General features: G+C 45.2%; 1 protein-coding gene across 1 annotated transcript in view; it reads left to right on the forward strand.

The window, feature by feature from the left end:
• ADAP1 (ArfGAP with dual PH domains 1) overlaps positions 1-18921 on the forward strand; it is a 103232-nt gene that overhangs the window by 54340 nt on the left and 29971 nt on the right. Inside the window, exon 5 of the mRNA XM_073362062.1 lies at positions 18340-18452. Within this exon, the coding sequence (XP_073218163.1) occupies positions 18340-18452 (113 nt within the window). The remainder of the gene's footprint in view (positions 1-18339; positions 18453-18921) is intronic.

An 18921-nucleotide genomic window follows, 5' to 3' on the forward strand; every position in this document is an offset into this window, starting at 1 on the left:
TGTTCTTCTTATTGACTGGGCTTTTCAGCTGGACTACTTCTCCCATAATGCACTGTGGCCAGGGACTCCCAGGATGCACCATCTCACCTTTCCAAGAAAATCAAAACTTTCTGTTGAAAATTTAGACACAAATTCATTGAAATTTTTTTCACCATCCGTAGTTATAACTAAATCTCCTTTTTTTTTTTTTAGGTAGCATATCTGGAGTTACATCAATAATCTTGGTTTCAGAGTAACAGCCGTATTAGTCTGTATTCACAAAAAGAAAAGGAGGACTTGTGGCACCTTAGAGACTAACCAATTTATTTGAGCATGAGCTTTCGTGTGTCTGTCCACCTATGCAAAATGTCACAGCCTGCTCTTACCTATCGAAAGACACTGACATATTAAACCCCCATCACCACAGCATATGAACCTCTCACAATCTTTTGTGTACTTATTCTTGCAACACCCCGGTGGGGTAGGCCAGTGCTATTATCCCCATTATGCAGATAGGGAACGTGACTAAGGATACGTCTACGCTGCAAGCAGAGGTGTGACAGCAGCACGGGCTAGCTGCTTGAGTGTGTTCCCCTTGTACAGCCCGTGCTGCTCCTTCACAACTATTATCTGAGCTCGCTAGAGCCACGTGCTGCAGTCACACCCTAAGTGACTTGTCCAGGGATGAATAGAAGTTTATGGCAGAGCAGGGACCTGAATCCATGTATCCTGACTGTGTCAGGCTAGCACTATAACCACTGGATCATACTTTCTCTCCTGGTGCTCTGGTTTTACTACCTTTCCTGCCCCACTCCTCAAACCCCTCACCGGCCTCCTCTTCAAGCACCTCATCCTGATCTTCCAGGTCCTGCCCAGCTCTGCTGCACCCACTTACAACTCTGCTCTCACCTCCCTGTGCTTTGGCTTCTCTCCTCTTCCACACACCTTCTTTCAGGCCATATACCTGAAACCGCCTCTCCCACCCAGTGCACCTGGTACCTCACTCGTCTCCATCCAATCTTCCTATCTTTTTTGAAGCCTCTGCTCTCTTTCGTTCCCCATGCCTTCTTGTCTCGCTGTGTAGGGCCTGATTCTGCAAACCCTTTTAGTGGGTTTCAGTGGAATTATGTACAGAAGGAAGCATGGCATCTGGCGGGGTTTGCAGGATCGGGCCCACAGATTGCAAATTTGCTGGGTTCAGATTTTCAAGTCCCACCGTATTTTGAGTTTGGGCCCCATCTCCATTTACCACGCAGGGACTGGGAAAGGAATAACATGATCCAATGGCTGGAAGTCGAAGCTAGATAGATTCAGACTGGAAATAAGGCATACATTTTTAACAGTGAGAGTAATTAACCATTGGAACAACGTACCAAAGGTGGTGGTGGATTCTCGGTCACAGACCATTTTTAAATCGAGATTGGATGTTTTTCTAAAAGATGTGCTCTGGGAATTGTTTTGGGGGAGTCCCGTGGCCTGTGTCATGCAGGAGGTCAGACTAGATGATCACAATTGTCTCTTCTGGCCTGAGAATCTGTGAAAAGAAAACAGCACGTGTGTGTCATTTATCCTGCACTTTGGGGCTTATCAGTTTCCAAAGAGAGGGGGTGTGTGTGTATTAAGTGTCTGTGTTGTGGTCTAGGCATGGACCAGGACCCCGTTGTGCCAGGGCTGTACAAACACGGAACAAAAAAACGATGCTTCCTGCCCCAAAGAACTTGCAGTCTAAGTAAGTTTGACCCTCTGTGTGCATGTACTCTATAAAATCCCTCCTGTCCAGGCTGAGAGTTTAGATCATACACATCTACACGCACGTTCCCAATGACATTAAATATTGGTAAAAGAAAATATCTAAAAACGAACATCAAGGTTATCGGATATACAGGCTTTACAAAATGCTGATGTGCTGTTGTCAGGGATGGTTTAACATGCAGAAATTTCCCCGCTGAGCAGTGCAGAAGTAATAATGCATTACTGACAAGGCAGACACCTCCTGTACGTGTGGCAGGGGAGCTGGAGAGAGGGTTCGTGTTCTTTAGTCAATTCCATCACTCTGCCATGCAGGGGAAATGACTCATCGTGAGAAGCAAGACTGGACATCAGGGAGTTGGCTGCCGTATACAATACAACATGCTTTAGTGCCTCTAATAGGAGAGCTTCTAGACATTTCATTTAGCACCAGAGACTATGTGGGTTCAAAGAACGCATGCACCTAATATGGTAGTTAAAGCAAAACCTGAGCTGTCAGTCAGCTTAGTCACACATGAAAGCCTCTGTGTTCTATAGAACTAGGTGTATGAAAACAAGGATGTTAAATGGGAGTTGAGAACTGACTATACTGAATATTAATACTGTCCACTCCTGAGAGATTATCCCACCCCCAAAAAGAGCTTATTATGCAATAAGAAACCCATAGCACCAAGTCTCAGAGCCTGGGTCAGCTGATGGGCTCATGGGGCTTGGGCTGTGAGACTAAAACCTGCAGTGTAGACATCCAGGAGTGGGCTGGAGCCTGGGCTCTGAGACCCACCCCCATCCTAGGGTGTCAGAGCCCAAGCTCCAACCCAAGCTTGGACATCTATGCTGCAATTTTATAGCTCCAGGACATGAGCCTTGTGAGCCTGAGTCAGCTGACCCAGGCCAGCTGCGGCTGTGCCTCCGGACTCTTGTGGCAGTGTAGACGTACCCTTTAAGACTTACATTACCTGCATTTTACAATGCAGCAGAGACTTGTGTGGGCCACGGTTAGAAGGGCAGAGTGTGCTATTGTGTTTGCTCACTCTCCAGGAAACTAACACACTAAACACGTGCCAAAGTGGAAAGAAATCAATATTCCTCTGAAAGGGAAGGTAGAGTAAGAAGGAAATTGACATGAGTAGGTAAATGAGCTGATGCCTTGGGCTAATGTGAAACATGGTGGCTCTTAGTAGGCAGAAAAGATGGGATCTGATTCACTGTGCTACCATAACTAATTTCAAACCAACCGGAATAACTCAGTGCTGAATCAGGTCCAAGGCTTCTACAAGTACTCACAATAGTAACTTTTTTTGCACAGATTAAACCAATGGCTTCATTTGCTACAGTAGAAGCAGGATTGTTTTAAAAATAAGGAGGTTACATGAGATGGAGTGAACTTTGCTCATCGGAACTATAGCTGCTCAGGAATTTTTTCATCAGTGTTTTGTGGTTTGCTTCCCTCTCCCCCCGCCCCTGCTCTCCTCCTCTGCCTCCCCAATTTTTCTATTTGCCATCAGGAAAATTGGAATGAAGTATTTTGTTTCAGGTTGGCTCATCCTGAATTGAAATATTTCGGTTTGTCACACCAAATTAAAATGTTTCATCTTGGGTCAGTTAGGCAGACACAGATTGATGTCAGAGCTGCCACAACATCTCATCAGAGTTATACTTTGGGCCCCTTGTGCCGCTGTTCTCCCCACAGGCTAAGCTCTCTACATCTCCCATGATGCTCTGTGGCTGCTTAGCTGGGGGAGCACAGCGCATCAGAGGAGATGCGGTCCAGCCAGGGGACCCAGCCCACAGAGAAGAATGGGGGCATGAGGCACCCGAACTATAGCTCCCAGGAGGCATTGCCGTAGCTCAGGTTGGCACTGTTTAATGTCAGTCCAGCTAGAAACAAAACACTTTGATATAGCCAGAGCGTGTGTAAAGGGAGTCTTCAGGAGGCTTAAACCATAACTCAGGGCTTCCCTGTGTCTATAACAACTGGTTGATATTGTTTCTATTCAGACATAATGGAAGATACAAATACAAGGAAATAATACAGCTTGCGTGCATATGTCTTTGATGATGCACTTTTTTAGGTGCAGACTAGCTGAGTCCCTGGTGTTCCTGACAAGTTGCCAAGGAACCCTGCAGTGTGGTCAGTTTGGGGATCTGTGCATTCAATGTTGTTCAGGGTTTAAACACCATGTAAAGCACTTTTCTCTGCTTCCTGATATGGAGCCAAAAAGTTGGTCTAAATTTACAATGCAGCTAATTCTGTTTTAACAGTAAGGGAAAAGTGAGTAGACGAGTAATAATATAACTAAGTACTGTGACAAATTTAATTTCAGTGCAACTTTTCTTGTCTAAGCCTCCTGTAAGCAAGGGCTGTCCCTTACTTTTGAGTACTGTGCCATGCCAAGCAGGCTTTTGGCTCTGACCAAATAAAGCTTTCCTTGGGGCAGGGCCCCACCTTCCTCTGTAGGTTGCTGAGTGTATAGTTTATGCTTAACAAATAACAGGTCAAAATTGATGATAACTAACAGCATTTTGCTGACATTGATGCTTGTATGGAACCGTCACGTCTCTCCTTATATTTCCAGGACCCAACAAATAAAATCATGTAAAAACACAGATATTGCAGATTGTAGAATAAGCCCTCATCCTGTGATGTGCTGAAGCCCCCCTCAACTGCCGTTGACACTTGTTGAAGTTGTATGTCACTTAGCATCTCTTGGGTTCAGCCCTGAAATGAACACCTGCCCTTTTCTTGAATGGAAAAGAGAAAAGTGAAACAAGGCAACCATTCATTGATTTGGGGGCTATACATCTGATAGCATCATGGAAAGTAGGTCAACTTGCTAGAGCTACTAGAATAGGTTTGACTGTTTCCAAACCTGAAGCTTTGGTATGGTATGTTATACTAGGATGATTGCTGCTGGCTATGCTAATGAGGATAATATGAAGGAGTATCAGACAGCGGTACAGCGCAGAGAGGTGCATTGCATTCAGCCCCTGCATAAGCCTGTCTCTGTTTTCACCTTGAAATCTCTGATTCAGCAGATACATCTGCAACAGTAATTTCTTTCTTCAGATGCTTGGAGAGAAGTATTTACGTTGCTGAAGAAGCTGTGGTCAGCACTGGATTGGAAGATACTTTGTCAGCACATCCAAAGCTGGGGGTCAGAAAACTTTTTGTGAAACAACACACGGTGGCCACCTTGCTGAGCTGTGAGCTCTTTTGCAGGATAGTGCCTAGCTCAGTGGAAATCTCTAGCTAAGACGTTCGCCACCACGGCAGTAACAAATAACAATGGTCTCCATTCCCATAGCATCAAAGGCCCTGTCTACATTGCCCCTCAGTTCAGACTACAAACTCGAGACCTTTAAGCCCATGCCAGTGTTCCCATGGGGGAGGTTTGCAGTTCAGCACTTTAGTGCACACTGCTGTTTGCACCCCCTTAGTCTGAACAGTGGGGCAGTGCAGACATGCCCTAAAAGGTCAGAAAGTTACACAATGGAGAGGGGAGTATTAAACCTTCACAAAGTACAGAAGCTACTGATGAAATCCTGAGCCCAGTGAAGGCAATGGGGGTTTTGCCATGGACTTCAGTGGAACCCTGGGTCCATACAATTGGATCATTCCATAAAATTGGATTACACTATTTTGTGGCAGTGCTCCTAGAAAAGTAAAACATGTGAGCGAGCACCCCTTTCCCCTCCAGCAGGCAAATTTTTGCAACAATGTAGTGCATCGAATCACCTAAATCAGCTTGCTAGTTACAGAAACCTGCAGTGTGAGCTGATGGCTGGGACAGCTGAAGAACCGGCAGAGGAGAGCGGAATGATTCCTACATTTAAAAAGTTTTTAATATGTGCACTGCATAAAGCAACAGTTTTGACTCTAAATGTGAGGTACACTCAATCATCGATGATAAGGAGCCATTCAAGACAACAACAGATGTGCTGAAGCCCTTTGGCTTGCTCTTCAAAGCAAACAGAAAGAGAATGTTGTCTGCATGAGATCTCTGGCAAGATGTTTGCCTTGATTTGTTACTGTACTGGACGACTGCTAGTGGGAGGGTGGGAGGGAGGGGGGCACTTAATCACTAATTTATTCCAGAGTGAGTGCTCTGTAGTTAGGGTCTGATGTTTGCCTTGATTTGTTACTGTACTGGACAACTGCTAGTGGGAGGGTGGGAGGGAGGGGGGCACTTAATCACTAATTTATTCCAGAGTGAGTGCTCTGTAGTTAGGGTCTGATCCTAAATGGGGATCTTTTTCCATTGACTGCAACAAGCTGTGGATCAGGCCTAGTGAGTGAGTTCTTCCAGTCATTGCTAGTCCTGATCTACGTGAGCAGCTGTCCTGGACTGAGTTTTATTTACAGACGTGGCTATGCGGCGATTCATCTAAAACTATTCCTGGCTTGGAGAATAGTTTGGACTATTTCCACAACTGTGGTTTGAACAGGGCTATGCTTCACAGAGCCTATACTGCTAAATGTAGTTGTAGACATGTCGGTCCCAGGATATTGGAGAGACAAGGTGGGTGAGGTAATATCTTGTATTGGACCAACTTCTGTTGGTGAGAGAGACAAGCTTTTGAGGCCCACAGAGCTCTTCAGGTCTGGGAAAGGTACTGTAGCATCACAACTTAGCATAAGTAGTTAGCGCACATTCTAAGGGACCATGCCAGGTAGGCCCATTCACACCTCTGCAGTCATAGGACAAAGAGCGGTGGGAGGGGTTTAGGGGGTTACAGATTGTTGTAATAAGCCATAAATCCAGTGTGTCTATGCAGTTTTTAGTGTCTAGCAGAGTAATGGATTTAAGGTTCCAGGCTCATCTTTTGAAAGAGTTGTGCAGGTTTCCTTTGCGGACGAGAACTGATAGATCAATATCACTGTAACTGTAGTTCTTCTTCAAGTGGCCTCTGCAATATTCCTACTGGACCTGGATCTCCTTATGGGAATATGCAGAAGCCTCTCAAAGAAAAAATATTTGATTTCTCTGCAAAATTGGATTCCATGCCGCAGTTCTCAGTAATGCAACCACAAGACTTCCAGTAAAGAAATTCTCTTTAGGAGAGCACTTCCGAATTTCCCAGCAGATCCAGTCTAACTTCACTATAGCCGCTAATTGCTGTGTTATCTTTAATATGTAAACACTCAGTAATTAAGTTATCAGGAAAGCTACTATCTCAACAATCAGTTACAGGATAAATTGATAGAAGAGAAGGTGGCTGCAATCTCCATAGTACAACTTTATCAAATATCTCTGAAATGATCAGAGGATGAGCTGGAAACATACTTTAAGCTTCAATATATTTCCTCCCCCTCCCCCAGCATTTTCTGAAAGGTTTAGTACTAGCTGAAAGGTGATTTTTCTTTCCTGGAACACTATAAATAAAGGAATCTTTTCTCTCCCGTAGTCTGGGGCCTTTTCTGAGTCCGAAGCTCTGGCAATCACTGGGTGAGATTCTGGCTGCTCTTGCATGATGCACAAGTGAGGAGAAAGAAGATGGCATAGAAAGCTCTTTGCACCCTTGCTCACTTGCGCAGGGGGCAGCCAGAATCTTGGTATTCGAACTCCCAGAGTCCAAGGGTAGATAGAAATATAGCAAACCCAGTGGTGCTAGATACGTCCCCAGGGACCAGGACGGGTGTGTGCATGCTGCATCCTGGTGAATGGACATACCTTCTTGGGGAGTGCACAGCATGAGCTTCCCCAGTACCACCCCTGTACCCTGTGGGGTTTCTAGTGCCATTGGGGGTTTTGTGCCTTTCTCCCTTTGTGTTCAGTGAATGCAAGTCTCAAGATTCTGGCTGCCTGCTGCACAGGTAAACTAACCCCTCTTCCCCATCCCCTGGGCATTCATGGAAGCTGTAATAACCAGGAGTGTATCCACCCCTTCTAGCAGCTAACCTTATAATTGCTAACCTGAATAGTGTAGTGTTCTGATCACTTGAATAGCTACCACCTTTCATAGCAGCAGTGACTTCTTTTCATTTCACACCTGTGCACCTTGCCATATGTTATCCCTTATGCACCGACTATAGATTCAATAAATGAGGGAACAATATGATGTCATCTCTGATACCGTCAGGGAGTATTAATGAAAATATTAATTTCTTGTTTGCTGAGAGGGGCTCCAGTGGGAGTCCTAACTTGTGATTAAAGGAACTAGTTAAAAACAACTTATAAAGCTGGATTAGATACATGATCTCCTATTATGTTCCCTTTAGCTGATAACTCTCTGAGAGAAGGGGGGGGTCTGGATTATTCTGGGTAACGTCAGAATTGGCTGGAGTGTTTTCTGACTGTTAGGTTTAGTTGGTGTCATGAATGATTTTAATCAGATTTAAATCGTGGCAAACATCACAGGCTTAAAGGATTTTAGCTTTATTGTTGGAGATTTACTTAGAAGCAATTTGGATTTTCAGTCATGAGCCTGCAATGCAAATTTGTTCATGATGACATTCACAGGACCCTAAATCTCAGGAACGGACCTTGTGTTTCAATACAACACAAATCCATATAGGAAAGGTCTAATGCTCTTTGAAGTGAGCCAAGGACTCCAACATTTTGTTTAGCTCTGTCTGATGTTTTTCTTTAGAGACACTGTATTTTGGCTCCATTTCACTATATTGATTTCCAACAGATTAGTAGCAAGAAAACTACACATTTGTCATTTCAAAATGCTCTCTTGCTTAAGATACAGCAAAATAACATAGGTATTTTTGCCCTGATCTATATATATATATATTTATATATATTCTATATATATATATATTTTTTTTCTTCCTTACCATTTACCTGGCTCCAGCCCAAAAGTCAATCCGGATGTGGTCTAACCCTGTCTCCATTCTTGCTTCTGAGGCTATTAGTTCACACTGTTTGAACTCCTGGTGGTCAATATTTGTGTTTGCTATATTACTCTGCATGAAAGCTGGGAACGTGCTGTCTCTTGGGCCAGTGTTGTTTGATCTGTGATTCATCCAGACCAGTACATAGAATTCTGGAGAGGACGATGCCTACGTACATTGTCTCTAACTCCATATAGTCCTGACACTGCCTGCAAGTCCGGTCTTTAAGTGGTTGTGGCAAAGGATACCTTGCATGAAATCTGTGTTCAGACGGTTTTGTGAAATGTGTTCGACTTAGCTTGAAGGACTTATATAGTGTTAGAGAGGGAGCCTGGAACCAGTAGCTTACCAGTTTGAGTCCAGCCAGGGTCACTAGTGATTAAATGCTATCGCCTCCTGATAGCTGTTTCTTTGGCCTATGTGAAAGGGTTGGTGTTCTCAATGCAGCTTCACATGTGCTGATGGGCCCCACCCACCCACCCACAAAGTAACAAATGATGTTTCTGGGCTCCCGTGTTGGCATTCTCAGCAGAGGCGCTGAGCATGGGAAATGAATGAACATTTCGTGTGTTGAGGATGGGTCCTCCAGAACCAGGTGGAGGTGCTTTGCCGGCATGATGTGGGGAAGCTCATTCCACCCCACCACCACCTGTGCAGTGGAAAATCTTCCATCTTCAGGGGCAAATGACACATTTCCCTTTGTTATATGTTATACGCAGTGGTGTTGATGCTGTGTTGGTCCCAGAATATTAGAGCGGCCAGGTGGGTGAGGTAGTATCCTTTAGAAGTTGGTCCAATAAAAGAGATTACCTCACCCATCTTACCTTTCCCTTTATCAATAACATGTCAATTTTTCCCTAAAATCTTGTCCGAAAATAGCCTCCGTGTGCATGCAGTCTCTCCCCTCCCCGCCCCTCCTGTCTTCCATTTTATATTTCAGCTAAAACCACAGACATGCCGTTTCAGGCTGCTCCAGTACTGATCTATACATATAATGACGTTATCCCTTGGAAGGTCCACTGAGATGTCCCTAACATGGAATCTCAATCACCTTCCAAGATATCTCTTCCTGCAGTGATTTAGCCATGCAAGTGCTAATTGCCTCTGATTAAGTCAATCATTTGCAGAGTGAGTGGGTTAATTGGGTATAGTGGAAGCAATCAATTTAATCAGCAGCTTGGTTCCGTAGCTGAGGCGCTACAATGCAGCAGGACAATAATTGGTTTATTAGCTCCTGGAAGGCAGCAAAGACAGATTTGATGGCAATGGGAAACTCTTTTCTGTTTAAAATGGCCTTCAGGAAAGATAATTTGCATATTAAATGATTGTTAGGAAAGGACTGATTCGTTAAAAGACTGGAAATTCTTTTGTTTGAAATATGTGCCTGCATAAGAAACCATTTGATGCTAGTGCGTGGAGACCTGGGCCTTGGCAGCCAGTTACAATGTGAAGAATATGTGTTCTGTCTCCAAGGAGACTGGTTGTTTCAAATATTTGAGTGATCCTGACGGGTGCCAGAATGACAGAACTAGCAACAGAAGATTCATGTTTAGTCACAAAAAGGCGATAGCACAAGTAGCCGCAGTGCCTCCCACTGGCCTGACGAGTGTGCCTCAACGTGATTCTTCAGGTACCACGTAAGCAGGCGAAAGGGTAATTCAGTCTCCATGCTCACTCTGCGTTTACTTGTTTGCCTTTCTGGCGAGACTCTCATTTTATACAGGCCATTGAACAACCTCAGCTGGTAACAGCTATCAGTTGCAACCGACCTGATCCAGATATGGACCAGTGACCTAGAGGCAAAATCTCTCATTAACAAGTCCCTGAGTCACTCACTCCCTCTTAATTGACATGCGGTTGCTGACATCTACACAACAGTAAACACTTACCTGGTAAAAAGAAAAGGAGGACTTGTGGCACCTTAGAGACTAACAAATTTATTTGAGCATAAGCTTTCGTGAGCTACAGCTCACTTCATCGGTATCTGGTAGTAAGTGCATTTGTTCCAAGAAATGACTGTGTAATTATTTGTAAGACGCTGTGCAGCCTAAACTCTTCAGCACCACTACAGTCAGGGAAGAAAGAGCTGGAGACATTCAGTGGTAGATGAAGAGTGCATTTAGGGCCTTATCCTGCAAACCTTTGTTTAGATGATTAGTCCTTCGTAACTGAACTAGTCCCATTGACTTATGTAGGGCTACCCCTGTGAGTTGGCGTTGCAGGTTGGCCTGGTCGAAAAACGGAATTTCTGCTTCTTGGGAAATTCTGACATTCAACATTTGTTTTCATTCTGAATCAGTAAGGGAAAGGGGTTTAGTTTTTCAAATCTAATAGCTTCCCCTGTAAAATGCTCTGCTTTTAGGAAAGCCCCTCCCTGCCCCCATTCTGCAGCCAGTATATTAAATGCCTTCCTGTAGCTGTTTTCAGGATCTTTCAGACAGAGACATTCAAATCAGAGCCTCTTGCTGACATATTTAGTTTGCCTAGGGAACCTGGATGAGTTCATGTTCAGTTCAAGTCCAAGTGAATGTTTTTTCTACTTATCGGCGTTGACAGGGTACAGACTCTCATTTTGGGCAGGACAGAGAAGTAATTCCTAAGGATGTTGCCCTAAAGGAAGGCAGAGAGAAACGAAGCAAGCAATGTGCTTATGAAAATCCATGCCAGTGCATAAAGGGAAGTAGCAGCAACGGCTTTACAGCAACTAGGGTTCTCAGGACAAATTTTTTGGTGGCCTCAGAGAGCGGCCACCAACTCTTGCTGGTGGCCGCTCTCACGCTTTCCCCTAAAACTCATAATTAGCTTCAGGAAAAGCAAATAAATCTGCACATAGACACATCCAAATCATTGTCATTTATTTATTGCTAGCTAGTAAGTCCGTTGTGACACGTGATATTAACAAACATACAAGTATCACTTTTCACAGTGCACTTACTCAGCCCTGCCAAGCCTGGGGACAAATTAATTAAGCTCTGGATGGGGGCCAGGGGAGGCATCGGGGAGGCTAGAGCCTTGGGCCTGTTGCCGTGCAGCCAGAGCCCAGGACTGGTGCCCGAAGCCCCGCGGCCAGAGCCTGCCACCTCGCTACCCCGGGGCTGAACCCCAAAGCCTGAGCCCCACTGCCCCTGGGAAGGTGGGGAACTCACTGGGTGTCTCCAAAGGGGGGCAGGGCCCAACCCGCTGCTGGTGGCCCCAGCAACCAGCACCAAGGCGGGGCATCCAGGAGCAACAGGGAGGGGGAGGGGCCACTACTTTGCCCTCCCCCCCCCCCCCCCTCGCCAGCCCAGGAGGCTGTGGCCGCAAGAAAAGTCCCTGGTGGCCACATTGGAGAAACACTGAACTAGACACCCAGCCAACTTGGGCTCAGGCTGCGGCGGGGCTGTTTCATTGCTGTGTAGACTTCAGCCTGAGCTCTGGGACCCTCCCACCTCAGCGGGCTCCAGCTCGAGCTCGGAAGTCTACACAGCAATGACACAGCCCTGCAGCCCGAGCTCCGCAAGCCCAAGTCAGCTGGCATGGGCCAGCCGCAGGTCGGTGTCTAGGTGTCACGTAGACATACGTGTCTTGTAGCAGGGGGGTTCGTTCTGGAGACATCCTCCAGGTGAACCGCAGAAAAATATCACACAGTTCCGTTTAACGGATACTCAGGAGGTAATGCAAATAACACAATGCATCATGAAGTGATTAAAAACTGGAGATCATAATTTTAAAAATCCATATGTAGTAGGATGGCTGGGAGATCTGGGTCCTAAATCTGGCTCTGCCACTGAATCAATGTGTGACTCTGGCAAGTCACCAAATCTCTCTGTGCCTCAGTTTATATATAAATATATATAATTTCTATAAAATGGGGATAACATCAATCTCCCAGAGGCAAGTGTGAGGTACAATTCACAAATATGTGATGCTTTGAGATCCACCTAGGGACAATACTGTGGAAGTCCAGAGTATTAGTATTATTTATTCTTTAATAACAAAACCAAAGACGAAGAATATGTTTCTATGAAGGAGCGAGTAGATTTAACAGAGAACAACTAATGTGTCCACTACCCAAGATACTACTCAAATATTTATACTTTTCCACTAAAATAAATGAAATAAAATTAAAACAAAACTCAGCCTACGGCTGCTTCATGGGCTACAAAAGATGTGTGTGCTGAATACAACATGGGGAGCCAGACCAGGCTGAGCTCTGATCCTCACTGTGCCACCTTCAGCAAGTCACTTGAGCTCTGTGTGCCTCAGTATTCCTGTCTGTAAAATGGGGGTAGTAATGCTGCCATACTTTTCTACTTCACCAACGGGGTGCGAGGATTGGTGGCTAATGTAGCACATTGATAATCTGAAGTGCTGCCTAGGGGCGAAGCATTGTTTTTGTTCTGAGGGAATCAGCATAAAATCACAGTGACCCTTCTAAGCTCTTAACCAGGATAAGGAAGCCTTGATACTACCTGACGTTAACTACCTGCACATTGAGACTGGGTCCCCACACAGTTAGCGCCTGGTTAGCGCCTGGTCCTTTGGGCAAGTCCTGCACCTCACAGGATTTTGCCCCTGCAGGGAAATCCTGCCCCTTCCTCTGCAGTCATGGAGAGGCGCCTGGCAATGGAACCAGTGCCTGTTGGCTACCAGTACAGTGGGCAGTATATTGGGGGGTGGCACAGAAGGAGTGTGTACCTTCTGCATGGCACAGAGCCCCTGTGGGGGATGGTGGGGATGGGCAGAGTCAGGGAAGAGGATCACTTTGTGCTGGAGGGGAGGTGTGTGTTGGGGCCTAGGAGTGCTACCTCAGCCAGCAAGGTGTGATTGCCTCCCCAGTGCAGCTCTGCCACCTCGGGGGGGGGGGGGACTTCCTCCCAAGGTGGTACCAACAGGCATTGGGAAGCTTGTTGTGGAAGTTTGGCTTGTAGGGAAGGAGGACTGTGAAGCCTCCAGTGGTTGAGATCATCATCATCTAAGCTTCTAGATCTTTGTCTGAACTGCAATACTTCCAGGCAGCCCTGGAAGCTGAGAGCCCAGAGGCCCCCGGCCGTCCTTTATCCCGGACAAAACATCTGAAATGTTGGCAACTCTGAAAACCTGGAGGTGAGATTTTAAAGGGGAAAAAATGCTTCCCCGCTACGCTTTGTTGACTTTGACATTGGTCACCGTGTCAGGCAGGCATCAGATGTTCTTCCTGTTCACTCTCTCCTGGCAATATCCTCCACCCCACCCCCCTGCCCCCAATTCAGCCTTTGGCTAGCCTGTCATGCAGCTTCTTAAGAGGTGTTCTTGTTTCCCAGATGTCCCATACTATTAAGTGCTGCTGAGATTCTGGAGCCGCCTCTCTAGTTTAAAGGGATGAATAGAAATGGCTTCTGATGTATTCTCCAATCCCTTCCATTAGCTCCATGTTGAATATTGATTTCCTCAAGGAAATACAAACACTCTAAATATCTACCCTTGATTTGTAAACCACATGGCAAATCTTTGAGAATAAGCTGTATAGCATTCGTTATTCAAAAGAGCAACCAACAAACACAGACCATCAGAACCCAGTATATGTTTCTGCCTCATGTGAAGCAAATCTCGCACTTTCATATCATATCAATGAGGCATCACCTGCAGACTGTCTTCTGTCAGCACCCTCAGAGGAGAAACACATTATTCCCATTCAGATCCATTGTGTACAGAGTATGTAGCATTTTCACTGATGGATACAGACTTGGCAGGTAGATGTGTCCTATTAAGAAGACTTCAAAGCTTCAGTTCCTCATGAAGTCAAGTGAATTAATCTGTACCATGGTGATGATGAGAGTCCTCTGGTGTCAATCAGTGTATTTCATGCTCACCTTGATATTCTCAGCTGTTGCAGTTGTTGGCCAGGTTGACACTAGAGCCTTTTAGCTGTTATACTAGCGGGCCACATATAGGCCAAATTAGGTGTGGGATTTTTCAGCTTTCTGCTTCTTCTCTTCTTCTTCCGACTATTCAGCTTCCTACTGACTCCCAGTTCTACTGCTTGGTGAAATGCACCCAGAGCTCCCAGGTGACTATTGAACTCAGATTTTTGTTTTATTTTTTTTCATTAAAAAATGAAAGAAAAAGAGAAAAGGGGGGGAGAAATGCCCCTGTAGTTTGAATTAGATTTGATGGGATAGATTCTCTGGCCCACTCTGTCCTCCGAGGACAGGAGGCCTGTATAGGTCATTGGAATGGACAATTTTGGTTCCAACTCGCAGTTCTGCAGAGAATATTTGTGCCTTTTTTATTAATTCTTTAGATTCATACGTGTCTCTGTTGCTCGTACTTGTGCAGTAGATAGATGTTTAACCTAAAATGGCAGAGCTTTTGCCAACACAGGAGAGAAGAAGAGAGCTGACAGAAGAGTTTCACTAACCACAGACTGTAAAGACAATAGCCCTGCTGGGGGGATGTGGTAACTGTAAAGGAAGTTGTGTAACACATCCTGGTGACCCCATGGGAGCAGGCTGGCTAGAAGCATGGAGTAATGGAGCCAAATTTTGCTCTGATTTAAATTACTGTAAACGTGGATTAACTCCATTGACCATTTACATCAGTGTAACTGGGATCAGCCCTGAGGAAACAAAGAGAAACTAACGAGGAGTCATTGTGGCACCTTAGACACGAACAAATTTATTTGGGCATAAGCTTTCATAGGTTAGAACCCACTAAATTTGTTCATCTCTAAGGTGCCACAAGGACTCCTCATTATTTTTGCTGATACAGACTAACACAGCTACCACTCTGAAAAGAGAAACTAATTTATTCTAGATTTAGTGCAGATGAACCAGGCAGAGGTGGTGGTTGGTGGGCTTCAGAGAATCTGAGGAAAACCAATGAGCAGGATTTTGACTGTAAAAAATGAGTGAGGGGTTGGACACTGAGAGGTGGTGAGCAGCTCCTCAAGAGACTTGCTCTGCTGTGGTCTGAGGGACCAGCTGAGACCTGCAGAATGGCTGGCATCAGGCTAGTGAGTCCATGGGACTTGTGGCACTTGGAAGTATTTAGGTTCAACCGACCTCAGGTAACGGGGATTGTACGGTGCTGTGTATGAGTGGGTACTGGCTCCAAGGAAGGATCCTTTCTGTTACACACCTGCTTCCATAGGCGCCAACTCCATGAGTGCTCCAGCCCCGGAGCACCCATGGGGAAATATAATAGTGACTGCTCAGCACCCACCAGCCACCTGCCGACCAGCTGTTCGGTGGCGGGTTGGGTGGGAAGAGGTGGAGCGAGGGTGGGGTGCACTCAGGGGAGGAGGTGGAGTGGGGGTGGGAAGAGGCGGAGTAAGGGTGGGACCTTGGGGAGGGGGCGGATCAGGGACAGGAAGAGGCAGAGCAAAGGTGGGGTCTTGGGGGAAGGGGCGGAGTGGGGGTGGAGCACCCACCCGGAAAAATGAAAGTCGGCCGCTGTGCATGCTTCATAGCTGTGTGTGTGTGTGGCTGTGTACAATCTGTACTAATTTTAAATGATAGGACTGTCAATAATGTATTATGGGATATCCCTAGAGACTGGTGAAAATGCAAGTGCTCTTTCCTGAGTGGTAGCACACATCTGTACCTATTGGCAGCCAAAGGGGTTGTCAGGGAAGGTACGACGGGGCCCAGCATTTTAAAAAGGAAACCCGCTCCACTATCTGACCCCGATAGAGGGACAAGGAAAAGAAAGCGCTGCCGACAGGTTCCAAATAGTTCCATCACTTACATCTGTATCAAGTTATTGGCCCGTTTACCATCCTGCATTCCAGCGGTCTGATGTGTATTTTGGATTTATGATGTGCTGTGGAGTTCACATTCGGAATTAGCAACAGCAGGGTTTTCACCATTGCATTTATTTATGCCTAACGTTGACGGCTTTGATTAACACTTCAGGGAAGGTTTCAGAGTAACAGCCATGTTAGTCTGTATTTGCAAAAAGAAAAGGAGTACTTGTGGCACCTTAGAGACTAACCAATTTATTTGAGTATAAGCTTTCGTGAGCTACAGAAAAGCTTATGCTCAAATAAATTGGTTAGTCTCTAAGGTGCCACAAGTACTCCTTTACTTCAGGGAAGGTCCATTTCAGCTTTTGGGACACCGGTTGGCTTTTGCTTTCATAAATCCAGAAGGGGTAAATATAATCTTGAAAAAACCCCCAAAACTGTGTGATACTGGTTTACAGACTATAAACATAGGCACATTTAGGGGTTTTGTTTGTATCTTTAGCAGTAGCATATACAACTAAATTATCTTGCTTCAACCTCTCATCCATACAGAACATTTTTATGCAGCTCATACCGAGAAGGTGAATAGCACTTTTTCCCCTTTTTTGGGGGTCTGTGGTTTATATAAATTTGACATGGTGATGGACATTTACAATAACAGTCACTGGTAGAAATTTCTGAAATGCACTCCCAGGATGACATTTCTGTAAATTGCCGTTTTATAACATGCATACAGATGATAGTCTGCTTGCTAATACTGTAGCTACTTTGCATATAGAGAAAGAGCTTAGTTACAAGTAAAAAGCATTTAATTTTTTCACTTTACAATCCTAGCTGCTGAGAGTCAATAATAAAAACTAAATAGAACAGAGAAGATAAATTGAGAGAGAGAGAGAGAGAGAGAGAAATCTTGACGGGAATATTTTTATAATTAAGATCTCAAACTGAAGGAGAGCATCAAACAGCTCAGTCAGTATTTATAGTGATTGTGTAGGAGACTGCTTGTGAAAAACAAAAAGAAAAAAAATGTTGCAAAGTAAGGACAATGCTTAAAAATATCATTTGGCTGGTTAATCTGCACATTCTGGCTATTGAGCCACTGGAGAAGAGCGTGCAGTGGTGAGTTGCCATTGTGTTTGCTGTTCGGGAACGCTGAGGCGGAATAAATTTTCCTGATTTGTTTTAAAAATAATCTAAAAAACCAAAACCCTTGTATTGACTTTAGTGCTGGTGAAAGCCGTGTGGGGAAACAGAACAGGAACAATATGGGTGGTGAAAGCTTCTTCTTCCAGTGATGGTCTCTATTGTATTCCACTGAGGGTTATGCGCATGCTTCCCTGTGATGTCTTGCTAAAGAATCTCAGAGTTGGATGGAGCAGCTCAAAGCGGGAGAAAGTAGTTGAGTGTCCCATGGCTCAGGTGCTGACCCAAAGTCCAGTGAAGTCAGTGGAAAAGCTTGTAAGTGGGTTTTTTCCCTGTTTGTTTGTTTGTTTGTTTTAAGGTATTTGGAAACACTCCCATTGGCTTCAGTGGGCTTCGGGTATGTCCTGTTTGAGCAGACAGACAACAAAAGCAGTCAGCTATGTCCTTGTGGTTTTCTGTGTTATCAGCCACTATCCACCGGGAACTGGGTTTTATTTTTTTCTTCTGATTCCTTAGTAACGTCAACACGTGGGGCCAGATCCTGCTTGCCTCAGTTATGCTCCAAAGGGCTACTGACGCAAGCAAAATGAGCACGTTCATGGGGTGAGACGTGCTGGTGAGGTTGGTGTCTTGGGAACCAATGAAAGAACCCAGCAGTGCTCTGAAGGCTTCCCCAGTGTCTCTGAGTGTACTGTGCAGTGTGAATCCCAGACGGCCTGTCAAATCCCAGTATCAAAGAATGGTGACCTTTGAAGCACAAGATACAAAAGAAAGAGCGAGAGAGCAGAGTGAGGAAGACACGTCTGAGGGGAAAGGTGGCTCTGTGGCCTGTCGGCTCTGTGTCTTGTAAAATGTTCATTTTTCAGCTTTTCTCTTTGAAAAACAAAACTTGTCATCCACGATTCTCTGATTTTCTTTGCAGGGTACAGAGAAGGGCTTCTCTGGAAAAGAGGACGTGACAATGGGCAGTTCTTAAACAGAAAATTTGTGTTATCGGAACGGGAAGGTGCACTGAAGTACTTCAACAAAAATGATGTAAGCATCTGGGGCCACAGCACAGTCACCAGAGGTTTTATTCACGTGGGTTTGTCTTTGATCAAACAGTCCCCATGGTACCGTTTTGTCATAAGGAGTCACCAACTTTTCGAAGACGTCCGGTCGTTTATTCTTCTACTGCTCGAGGAACAAAAGCCCAAGGCCCAGATTTGTAAAGGTATTTAGGTATTGCTGGGCTCAGTGGTCCAATGCTGAACTGATTTAGGAGCCTAAATTTCATGTTAAAAGGGGATTTAGGCACTTAGGAGTCCAAATCCCATCAACTCTCAATGAGGATTTGGCTCCTCAGTGCCTAAATCCCCTTTCAAAATATTTGGGCTCCTAAATCAGTTAGGCATTGCAACACTGAGCACAGCAACATCTAAATACCTTTACAAATCTTGGCCCACACGTATAGAGCACTACAGCTACCTGACCCCATCATCTTTGTTTACTGAGAGAAAGAAGT

This window comes from Lepidochelys kempii, chromosome 10 (genome assembly GCF_965140265.1).
Source record: "Lepidochelys kempii isolate rLepKem1 chromosome 10, rLepKem1.hap2, whole genome shotgun sequence".
Lineage (NCBI taxonomy): Eukaryota > Metazoa > Chordata > Testudines > Cheloniidae > Lepidochelys > Lepidochelys kempii.